Consider the following 12,812-nt stretch of genomic DNA (forward strand, 5'->3'; position numbering starts at 1 on the left):
TTGTGGTGTACCACACCACGGGAGTCAAAGAAAACAGTCAGCATCACTTTGACGTTGCTGCGCACTTGGCGGGCCTTCTTTGGTCTTGGTGACATGGTTCAACAGGCTCCTTACTCTCCTGATATGGCTCCTTGCGACTTCTGGCTGTTCCCCAAACTCAAGAGGCTATTGAAACGAACGTGATTTCAGACAAGAGAGGACATTATGGGTGCAACGACAGCCGAGCTAAACTCCATTTCGAAAGAGGCTTTCTCGGAATGCTTCCAACAATGGCGGCACCGCTGGGAGAAGTGTGTGGAGTCCCAAGGAGACTACTTTGAGGGTGATTAAGTTTCCAACGCTCCAGGTATGCCAGTTTTATTCCCCGGCCAAAGGTCGGATACTTTTCTCACAGGCTTCGTATGTTTTTAGCTTTTCTAGTATACTTAATAATACTCTGCTCTCTATATTATTATTATTACCCAAATCAGTCAAGAAAATGTCTTAAAAAATTTCTATGGGTTGACTGAGGCAGGGACAATGCATCAGTTAAACAAAACATTACATAGCCATTGATGGTTAAACCATTTCCATCCATTTCATCATAACTTTTCTTACAGATGTAAAGGACTCGATTGCCTTTTCTTCCCTTTACTTTCTTCTGAGCTCTCATCCCCCAGCTACAGATTTGAGGAAAAGTATGGTACATACTCTTACCTTATAGTCCTAAAATAAGAGTGCAAAAACAAAGAGAAACTGCAAAATTGAAGCACCAGTACTACTAAGGTATAGCCTTTTCCTGTAGGTTTAGTTTTCCTAAAAATGCTATCTACTGTTTGGAAGTGTTTTTTTCTACAGCAGGGCCATTTTCTACATTAATATAAATAAAAATAATGCTGTTGAAAAACATACTTACCACCACTCTTTCATGAAGGTTTTGTCCAAACACAAAGTTCGTAGGTGCTGTGGCAGCTCTGAAAAAAACCAACATGTAAAATAATATAGGAAAAATATTTATCGTATAATGAATTTTATATAAAAATACTTCAATACTATAATAAGAAAGTCACAAAGTTCGCTATACATTTCTACAGCAAAGTTAATAAAGTTCTCAACTTCTTTACCAACTTTATCTGTTAAAACCATTCTCTTATCATTTATTTTGATTTTAAGCAACAGAATACCTAAGAATATTCTTACTGGTTAAATGTTATATAAATTTTTAAAATTCATTCAGAATACATTCATTATTCTCTTTCATCTCGTTTATTTGTGGTTATGATGCGCTTCGACTAACTGTGATGTGCCCATTATAGGGATCAAACCCTAAATAGTAGTGTTATAAAAACTGAAGCTAATACTCAACAACTGGGGGACCTCTTACTTTGAACTAAGAAGATACTAGGAATGACTACCACAAGGTGATTGTATACATACAAAAAAAACATACCAAAAGCTCAAGTAATTTCCAAGAGTGGGCCTCCTGATGATGAAAACATTATTCCAAAGAAACTGAGCTTTTGGGTCATTTTTTTCCACTGTTTGTGTTCTCTGCAATTCTTAAGCATAATTATTCTTTTCCATATAAATTCAATTCTTCGTAATAAGAAAAGCAAACTGCACTAAGTCTGTGATGTAAAAGAATCCATATAATGTAAAAGAATTTAAACTCTAATGATTAGATAAATAATTGTTTACATGATGTCAGTAAAATTGCTAATCTAGAAAATCTAGATGCACAACTATGTTTACGTAACTTTGTCCACTCAAAATCTAAAACTAAAAATTAATAATTTATCATGTAAATGTTTGTTACATTGTTAAATGTACAAGTTCTGCTGCATTTGTTGGAACTTGTTTTTCTTCGTCAACCTACCTTATGATCCGATAATGTTGTTTTAAAGGCAGGTAAAGAAAATCAGAGCTTTTTGGTTGTTTTTTTTTATTTGTAATTTCTTTTAACCACATACATTTAGGAAGGAATAATAGTAATAGTAATTTATCTTAGTTTAAGCCTATTATGTACAAATTGAAGCAAGTAAAATATGCATGTGGGGGAGGGGGAACTAAAAGAAGATGAGTTTTAAGGAATATAGGAAATGTTTGGAACTTGGGGTGAGTTATGCCATCCTCCAGCCTGGTGTTTAAATCAGTTGGTTCTGATGAACCCTAGGATAACTCATACTTGGATATTTTTACTTTTTTTTTTATTCACGATTGAAAAAAATAAACATTTTTGTAAATGTTGTCTTGATAACCATATTGGGTGGGGGGAAAGACTGCTTTGCTAATAAACTTGGCTTTTTTAAATCTAGCAATATAATATGAAAAAGACTGAACTACATAAAATGTAAGACAAGAAACAAATAACTAGTACCCCACTTGATTGAGTTTGAGAACTAAAGAGCAATAAAACTACTTTGTCTAGGCCAGGCATCGACAAATCCCAGACACCAGGTCGCCATGGTGAATAAACATTTCATTGTGGTGCCTAGTATTTTCTCATATTTTATTCGTGCATAGGGATGTACTAAATAGAACTCAAACCTAGAATAGTTCTGGACTCTTGGAAGTCCGGAACTATTTTTGCATTCTTTGAGTCTGAAATCAAAATTTGTTTCTAGGATTTTAATGGTGGATTCAACACTTCTTCGTGTTTTTTCAGGAATGAAGTTCTACAGTTGCATAACACATTACTAATTTTGTGCCATTTTGTTTTTCTTCTTTCTCTCAATTCAGCCAATCAGTGCACATGTTTAGATTCAGATGGGACCAAAGGCAGTTAGTTCAGGCAATACTATCAAGTGATTGTTGATATCATGTGATCGTTAGCATACACTCGTTGCTGTGAAAATAAATAAATATAGCCCCCATTTCCCAGTACAAACAGTAGTGAAGACAGGTTAGGCACTCCAAAAGACCTTTGCTTATCATTGTAATGTTATAGTGATGAGTAGATTAGACCTATTCTAAAACAACCTGCTTGGCCTATCAATATTGCAGTGATTATTTTTATTTTACTTTCATTCATTGCAAGAATCCACCTAAGTTATAGTTATTTAGTCTATTATTTTAATAATTGCACATATTGAAGTTTAACTTTAATATGTTACATAATAAAGTTTAATAATTAAACCTTTGTTTTTTATTGTAAAACTGTATGTCTTGAACCATGACCATACAACTGACTCAAAATATATTCCATAACTTTTCTATATCAGACCTGGCTCCAAGATCTGAAAGTATTTGTCAAGGCCTGCTCTAGCCAATGATCTTGTGGTTATCTTGACCCGTGTATAACAGAACTCATGTAACTATTTACCTTGTGAATGAGCTTCTCTTTCAAGAACAACTTCAAGGAGTTTTGAAACAAATTAATAAAATATCCACATTAAACTTCAATGTTTCCAGAATGTTAAAGATTAATATGACTGAATGTTAACCTCATGCTTAATACTCAGATAAAATTAATACCATGCTTAATGAAATTCCTTAGAAAACTGTATGTCATGATACTTCTGACCCAACCATTTTATTTCCTGATCGTTCGATCTATGCTTATAATATATTATTTATAATCAAATGTGAAATTGCAAACATTCATATATAAATTTTTTAATAAAGACATAACAGTCTGTATGTTAAGAGTTACGGTTTGATTAAATGTAATTCAAAGTTTCAGTATGATTGGTTTATTTATTTGTTTATAGTATCACATAGCAACCACTCTTTGATTTTAATTGAAAGCATAAAAATATTATTACAGCTTAAAGAACATTATAGATCTTAACAATTGTGAATATTATGTTTCAAATTTTAATACACAGAAGGAACATATTAATGTTACTGTTGTCAAATGGAATATACTCCCTTTAGGTAAGAACCTAGCTATCATTTATGTAATATATAAAAAAACTGCCTTCATACTCCATGACAATTACCAATAAACAAAAAATACTGATGTACAAAAAAACAATATTTATGCATAAAATGCACATATCAACATGCTAAATGCGTCAGATTGAACCTGTATGCGAGTTTTTGGTGTTAACTCTCCCGCTACGAGGTCGGTCTATTCGACGGACCTTGTAACCATTTTGTAGTCATTATAGTTTTCATACTATAACTTTTAATACACTTTGTCTATCTGCACAAAATTTGGTAGATTTTTAGTAAACATTACAAGTCTTTTGTACACAAAAAATCAGATTTTTTAATGAAGTATTTTTACTAAAGATTTACCCGTGAATATATATAGTATTTCTATATACTAGTCCAAGTGCTAAGTGATTTCTACTGTAAGATTAAAAATACTTTTCTCCATCTCAAAAATCTCAGTAAAACTATATATTTTATCTGTTATTGTCTCTACCCTAACTTTATACAAGGTTGGTCAATTTGACTAACTTCATAGCCACCAAAAAAAAAAAAATTAAATGTATCAAAATCTAAATTACCCCCTTTTTTTTAAATACAATAACTTCAAATTGTAACATGAAACTACAAGTTTATCCTAAAAAGCTATAAAACTCATAAGAGTATACATGTATTTATACTTAAATCTTATTGTTTTGTTGCTCTCTGAACCCTGATTAATTACTATACATGCCATTATAGGTTGTAAATCACTTGGCAAATATGCATCCCGCTATCAAATTACATTATGCACGTGCTACTCGCAAATGTATCTCATGAAAAAGTTTATTATTTTATTATTTATTTCACCTAATCTAATCTTAACATAAAAAGTTTCCTATTTTTTACATTTTAATTACTGATATAGTAATAAGTAAAGAATACACATGAAAGTCAAGAAGTACTTACCTGGGTCTTCTTTTTTTTTGCTGTCAACTGTTGATGACACTTAACCCTACTTTTTATACTAATGGTAGTACTGCACTAAATAACTTTTTATTTAATTAAATAAAGCACCAAAGAACACAGAATAATAATATGCAAAAAGCAGACAATGTCCCATAACTGCCACAATTTTTCTGGCTTTCTAACTATGCAACAAGAGCTGTTAAAACTTTATCTCAGCTTGTCAATGTGTTTCCCATGGAAATTAAGCTTGAACTGAAAGGGAAATTGAAAATTCTCTTTACACAATGTAATATAATATATCATTTGATAGAGGTTAACACCGGCTTTCTATTAGTCATAAGTAATATAGTATTGAATGGCATAGAGAACTATTGGCAATTTTGGAAAGACAGGATATGACAGGCAGGCATGGCAAGAGGGGTCTTGTCTGGTTGTCTATTTCATAGCTCTGTAACCACATACGACTGAAGGCTATAAAAATTATGCTTAGCCTGAGTGATGATGATATTATAATAAGTAATTTAAATTAAATTTTGTACTTCTTGGAGAAGTAATAAATAAATTAGAGAAGAAGGGATATCTAGAGAGCAAATTTCATAATTCTCACACTATGGGAATTTTATATTATTTTAAATATTGCCTTATAAAAGTAAGAACTTAAAATATAAATACTATTAAACTATTGATTATTAGCTACATTTATTGGTAAACCATGAAAAAGAAAGTAGTTTTATTAAATTTTGAATGTCACTGAATAAAACCTTGTAAAGTGCAGAAAAAGGTGTCTGTGGAGAGAGGGTTAATGAAAATTTACTCTGTTTTGCCAACCCAGAAACATCACTGAATTACATGAAATTCCATAACTTTTCCTAGTTTTTGTCTATAAAATGAAATTCCCTGGTGTTTCCCAGGCCAAGAACACAAAATTCACTGACTTTCCTGGTTTTCCCAACCCATGGAAGCCCCATCAGAATGTTTAACTGAATTAAAAAAAAAAAAGTATGTCCCACCTGGTGTATAAATATGCTTACATAACAACTACCCACGAAGGACTGTTTGCTGTTTTCTGTTGAAAACTTAATAAAAAAAAAAAAGAGTTAATTGTACAACATGCAGTGGCTGTCTTACAGAAAAACAAAACATAGAAAAATTATGAGGCCATCTCAACCACTTCTGTGTAGTTCTTTGATGAGTTAGAAGAAGGAAACTTAAAGAAAAGCTTTCTCATATTTTGTTATAAATAAAAGTAGTAATATATCATAACAAAAGCACAAACACAATTCTTTAATTATTCAAAAATTATACTTCTAATCCTTTGTCATAATTGCTAATGTGTAAAACCACCAGAAGACAAACATATCTCTCCATAGTGAAATCAAAATGTGTTCAAGTTTAAATTATTTTTTATAAATTTATTACATTTTTTATTAAAACACTCGGGTCATTTTAGTATACAAGACAAACATGGTAATTCAAGTAATACCCACTTTGATGCATGTTCTACCAGCACTTAAGACATTCTGCAGTGCCTGTGTGCGTGAAGGTTTCTATCTTTCCTTAACGACAGGGTAGAGGTAAAACGTGCATATACAGATCCGGAATATGCTAGATTTATTATATAATATACTTTCCCGTATTAACAAGAAACCTGAAGTGATCTAAAACTTACTTTGATTCTGAAGACACTGGTGATTTACTACAGTCTGATTTAAACAAGGATTTAAATGGAGAGTCATCACTTGACCTCAGAGACTCAGGGGACCTGGAAATGGAAGATGTCACTTGTTTCTTTGTTCCATTGTTACTGTTACTACTCAAGTGTGCCGAGTCACTATCTCCAAACTGTTCCAAGTTGTCGGAAATACCTTTGTTTTCTTTATCTTCTTGTTTATGGCTTGCAAATGTCAAATTAGGGGAATCTGGAAACAATAAAGGTGTAACTGAATTATTGCATACTGAAAAATATAATATTCTTTTACAGTTTAATATTACATGAAAGCAAAATATGTATAAATATACACATTGAAAATGTGTTCTAACAGACAAAATGACAAATCTTGAAAAATCACAAAATAAAATAAAAAGGTTGCAAATTCCTCTAATTAAAACAATAAATAAATTAAGTAGTCAATGTTCTGGTCAAGTGACTTTTACCAAGACTTCATTTGTTCCCTTCTTACAGTATTTTAATCATTTCTTTATATGTTCAGGTTTTATAACACAGTAGATGCATTTGTTTATTATTTATGACAGACTTGATAATATTCTACATATATTTCAAAATTAGTTATAACTCAATACCACAGTGATAGTAAAAATTGATCTGTATTGTTGACAAATTAAATGCTTGTATTGCATCGTATTACACAACATTTGTTAGTTTAAAATACTAAATTGGGATTTCACAAAAGTTGCATTTAATCTTAGCAGTACTGCATTGCGGAATAAAATTTTCTTTGAATAGTATCAAATTCCCCAACAACAGCAACATTGTGCGATATCAGCCCATACAACTGGTATCTGGTGAAGTGAATTCCAATCACATTCATCAGTTTTCAGCAAACTACAAATAATCACAGAGACAGGACAGTTTGATCTGTAAGTATTTGTCCTGTTGTACAGTGTTGTAAATATGCTAAAAAAGTAGTCAAGATAAAAAAAATTAGCACAAATTAACACCAAAAAAGTAAAATCGAGTACAACAGACCCATAAACTTGAGTACTTTCAAATAGTTGTCTTTCTTCTTTAGGTCTGAAAAAGTTAAAGGTTAAACAGTGTGGGGCTATAAATACGAAAAAGAAGTACATATCACGTGAGCAGAAAGTTTGTTGAGATGGCATCAGCATTTAAGTTGCTTAATGTCACAACCTTTGTCAACAGATATTGTACAGCTTTCACAATGACTCATTGGACATGCAGAACTGAAGCCATTGATGAATTAGCCTTGAAGTCTCCAGGGATCCCAGATCACCAGGTATCAGAAACAGGGTGTATGCTGCCTCCTACCATCACCATCCCAGATCCAACTCCATTTATACAGGAGTCAGCTGAACCTTTGAGGACTCTGCCTAGAATCCTGAAGTGTTCAATCAGTGAGTGCAAGGTGGAGACAGAATCATTACCAAATGCACATCTACCTACAGAAGAAACGCATTACTGTAAAGCTGAAGAAGATCTTCCCAGAGCTAAGATCTCTATGTAATTCTTTCAAGCATCAAGAAGGTCCATCCACCTCAAAATCAAGAAGCCAGCTGCTATCAGTGATGAGAGTTGCCACAGTTCAACATCAACCTGGGAGTATCCACATCAGCTGCCATACCTCCACTGCCCATCAAGCAGCTTCATATCCATTCTCCACAACCAGAGAAATTACAGCTGCCCACTGAATTCCCAAAAGAAATGAAAAAACTCTTCACTTCAACAAGTACTGGCCCAAAAGCACCAAAGCCAAGAGCAAGCAGCCAGATGGACGGAGGCCTGGGCACTTTATATCTGGGAGGAAGATTATCCCATGAAGCATTGGGATCCTCTTCATAGTTGGAGGAAGATGTGTGCCATTAATATGCCAAGCTGGATAACATTCAAAAGGCTTTCACAGGATTCCAAAAAGTCATATACAAGATGACAATGGCTATTCCTAAATCAACCACTGCAGTGGATGATATGCTGTCAGGACTCCAGTAAAAGTAAAAGGCTCTGGTTTCCTACAATACTATCTATAGGTTTTATTATTTTACTTTTTCTTGTGGGCTTAAAGAATATTAATATAGTGTAAATTAAGTTTCATTCTTTTCTTCTTTGGTAATTTTGTTGTATATATTTTGCATATATTGGTCACTCCTTTTCATTTTTGTAGTATTATCATCATTGATGATGTCCTTGTATCTATGTATATATTTCATTGTACATTATCATCTTAAAGGTTTAATTAGTGTTTATACCTTTGTTCTTTCACATGTATTATGTTTAACAGTATTCTGTTCATATTTCTAATATATTTTAAAGCAATTTATTTTTTTTACTGTAATGTTGTATTTGGTATTAGCTATTGCTTGTCAATGTTAGAGGTTGTTTTGTGCTTTGCATAATTTTTGATTTTTGTAAAAAAATTTCTAATGTCATTTTTTAATGTAACATTGAAGACCTTACTTATATTTCAAGTCATTGAATTATTTTCATGTCTTTAATTTTATTGCATCTTACTCTTATGTAAAGGGTTGATTTTGTTTTGTTTCTTCTTTTGTGTGTAATGAGCTTTGACAGTTAATTTTCTGTTTACAAAAACTCAGATGAAAGTAAAGGACTGTGACAGAGTGTCATCTTTTTTAAATCACATATTAAACAATATATCAAATTCATATTTTAAAAGGTGTGTTTGAAGTGTCTTATATGAATTTTTATTAGTGTATCAATTCAGGGGTGGCAATGTTTTAAAGGGGTTAATATATAATGTCAGCCAGTGAAGCCACTAAGTTTCTTTTTTCCCTAGTTTACAGTAAACTGAGTCACATGCACTTTCTCATGGAAAAGATTCCTGTAAAGTGGAGCATGCTATGTAAAAATAAATATTTTCCACTGGCAGGTTAAGTAATACCTTGAGAATGAAACTTCCATTATGATGTGATAAGAATGACAAATAGTCATGTAGGTACTGCCTCTGTGCCCTTAGATAGATAGCATTATTGTCTCATGTATAATGCTATGTTTTCTCAGTCTTGAATAGATTTGACATCTACAGATTCAAACTATTTCTTACTACCTTTCTAAGAGCTCTCCAATAAAAATATCACAAAACACTTGTTTAATTTTGATATTTTTTGGTATAAATAAATATTGCTTAATTGTGCATTGCATTGTGTCCAGTCTCTCTCTTTGTTTCAAAGTTAGTGAGGGTCAAGAATTCAGATTCACTCTGTAATACGTTTTCCATTGAAACCTCCCATTAATTTGCACCTCTTACCCCATTACTCTTAAAGGTAAAAAAGTTCACCTGAGAATACAACAAGAGTGCGTAGTGCAATCAGTCACATTATTATTAAAATGATATCTAATCATTGGAAAAGGTTCAAAAAAGAACTACCAAAATTGTAGATGGTATGAAGAACAGGGAATGATGTTAAAAGGAAAATACAGAGGTGACCAAGTTTGAGAGAGACAGAAGATAAAGGGTTGATTTAATTGAAACATATAAAATATATAGTGAAAGTGAATACAAATTAGAAACAGCTTTTTTGAATTTCATAATGACAGATGAGGTCACAAATAGAAGAGACTCAAATACAAAAAGATGAGTTTTTCAGCCACAGAGTGACTGATGTATGGGATACTCTGTCTAAGTACATAGCGGTGTCAGATTTTGTGCAGACATTCAAAAGATCCCAGCATAAAGACTGGGTATAGAGAGAGTAGGAAATGGATAGCATTAAAGCATCTTGAATAACAGCCCATCAAACTAATAATTAATGTTAACCTCTGATCAAAGCACACTACCTAATATACATCAGAAATAAAAAAACATATATACTTAGTGAGGAGTATAGCTAATTAAATATAATGTTCAAACCATATTACTTATAATAATCAGAATACATCTTTTTATCACTTGAGTACCCTTGTTGTAAATGTTATGTTATACAGCCTTTGAAGTATGTTCTAACTCTATCATTTTTCATGGAATAAAAGGTAGACATTGAGACGGCTAACAAAAAATGCCAAAAAATAAAAAACTTCCAAACATTTGCAGTTTTTGTCTTTTATGGAAAATACAAAATGGTTACGCTACAATAAATTAGAAATTCAATTAATATTTGTAATATATTGTATACACTATGGCTGCAGTTACGCCTCAGCTTAAAAGCATAACTAATCTGTTAAGATGCTGTACAAGTTTGTTTCAGAATTTTGTGTAAAGCTATGCAAGGGCTATTTGCACATAGTCAGTATTCATTTTAAACTAAGGAAAAACAGCCATTCAACCCTACCCATTGCAAACTCTTTGGCTATTCTTATATGATAAAATAGTGTGATCTGACAGTCACTCTTACAACGTATCCATAGCACCAAAGTGTGGAGCACGATAAACCATAAATCCTCAGATTCACAGTTTAACCGCATTAACCACTAGGCCATGCTGTAATAAAACAATCACGCCACAAAAAAATAATAATATCTGAATGGTCTTAAAAACAGACCACCTATAGCTGTAGAAGTATAATCGAGCAAACACCAAATACTTGGACTGGTAAATTCTAGAAGAAATACGCAAATGAATTCTAGGAGTTTTTCTTTTACTTACATCCACTTAATCATTATTAATAAACCACTAAATTTAAGTGTGACAGAACAATTAAAAAAACAATACATAAATTAAATTCATTATTTAAGAGTTCCCTTAAAAATAAGTACGATATTAAACCTACTGGTAAATATATAATATAACAATGGCAAATATGTGCATTTGTAAAGTGTGAGGCCTATTAACTTACAAATTACACTTGTCATACAAAAATGAGTTTTTATCAAAGTTTTTCTTCTTATAAAGTCAATAAGATTTATATCTAAGGCCATACAGACATATACTTGAAAACTCCAAAATTTCAGATATGTCTCGTCTAAACATGTCAGTGTCAACATAGCTACTAATTAAACACTAAGTTCTTCGTTACATAAAAGTGGCTACATATACAACACACTTGAGTCGTTACTGTCATAAATATTGGGATCTACAATTGTTTCCCTGTAGTTGTTTTGTTTGACACATTTTGTACTTTAGAACTAACCACTAATAACACAAAATAAAATGTTTATCTGGAATTAAATTTTTCCTAACATTCCTAGATATATATGATTATCTGTCACGATAATATTATTTAGATCTTAGAGTCATTCATTTAAAAAACTAAAATCCTTTATATTCTGCTTCAGAAATCATAAAAGCTTGTGAAAATAAGGCTTTAGTTAATTACCAACAATGCTGAATACCACTGAGATACTGCAGGCTTTAGCATAGGATCCAATTATTGCAAAAACATCTTCACAGGCAATAAGTGGGGATAAGTATTCTTGTGAACAAGTGTCCAAAACGTATGTGAATAAGTCTGAGATGCTGAAAAACCATGAATAAGTGTCCTAAAAGTATGGGAATAAATTTGAGAAACTGAAAAACCACGAAGAAGTTTGGGTCGTGAAAAATGAAAGAAAAGAAATTGGGGAAACAGAAAAAATACGGAAAAGGAAACTGTATATTGACTATTGGGTTTAATCTCTGAAGCCCTACTGCTATGACTGTGTTGTTGGTCAATCACAGTGAAAAAAATCGGGGAAGAATTCTAGGAGTCTTCACTGAGGGTACATGAAAAATCTAAAATTTTTGTTTGTAAAAATATTTACCCCAAGCAATAAGTAATTATAAAACCATATGAAATGCCCACCTTCTAACTATTATTTAAAGATACTATAATGAAATTAATACTAAAATTAAGATATTTCAAAATCTACTTGCTGAAAAAGAAAAGAAGATTCTTCAAACCACACTGATATTTAACGTACATATCTATAAATCCTAGTCATACTAGGATCACAGACTGAACTATGATTTTAAACCACATTGATATTTAACGTACATATCTATAAATCCTAGTCATACTAGAATCACAGACTGAACTATGATTTAAACCACACTGAGATTTAATGTACATATCTATAAATCCTTGTCATACTAGGATCACTAACTGAACTATGATTTTAAACCACACTGATATTTAACGTACATATCTATAAATCCTAGTCATACTAGGATCACAGACTGAACTATGATTTTAAACCACACTGATATTTAACGTACATATCTATAAATCCTAGTCATACCAAGATCACTAACTGAACTATGATTTAAACCACACTGAGATTTAACGTACATATCTATAAATCCTTGTCATACCAGGATCACTAACTGAACTATGATTTAAACCACACTGAGATTTAACGTACATATCTATAAATCCTTGTC

At 31.9% G+C, this 12,812-nt stretch overlaps 1 protein-coding gene across 1 annotated transcript in view; it reads right to left on the reverse strand.

The window, feature by feature from the left end:
• The window catches only part of LOC106461133 (ran-binding protein 3-like), a 31,092-nt gene extending 18,297 nt beyond the window's left edge, over positions 1 to 12,795 (reverse strand). The window contains exons 1-4 of the mRNA XM_022388004.1: positions 12,721 to 12,795; positions 11,770 to 11,932; positions 6,473 to 6,722; positions 896 to 953 (exon numbers count right to left, since the gene is read on the reverse strand). Of these exons, the coding sequence (XP_022243712.1) occupies positions 896 to 953; positions 6,473 to 6,722; positions 11,770 to 11,932; positions 12,721 to 12,795 (546 nt within the window). The remainder of the gene's footprint in view (positions 1 to 895; positions 954 to 6,472; positions 6,723 to 11,769; positions 11,933 to 12,720) is intronic.
• Between the last annotated feature and the right edge of the window lie 17 nt (positions 12,796 to 12,812).

The sequence above is a fragment of the Limulus polyphemus genome, unplaced genomic scaffold (genome assembly GCF_000517525.1).
Source record: "Limulus polyphemus unplaced genomic scaffold, Limulus_polyphemus-2.1.2 Scaffold903, whole genome shotgun sequence".
Taxonomy (NCBI): domain Eukaryota; kingdom Metazoa; phylum Arthropoda; class Merostomata; order Xiphosura; family Limulidae; genus Limulus; species Limulus polyphemus.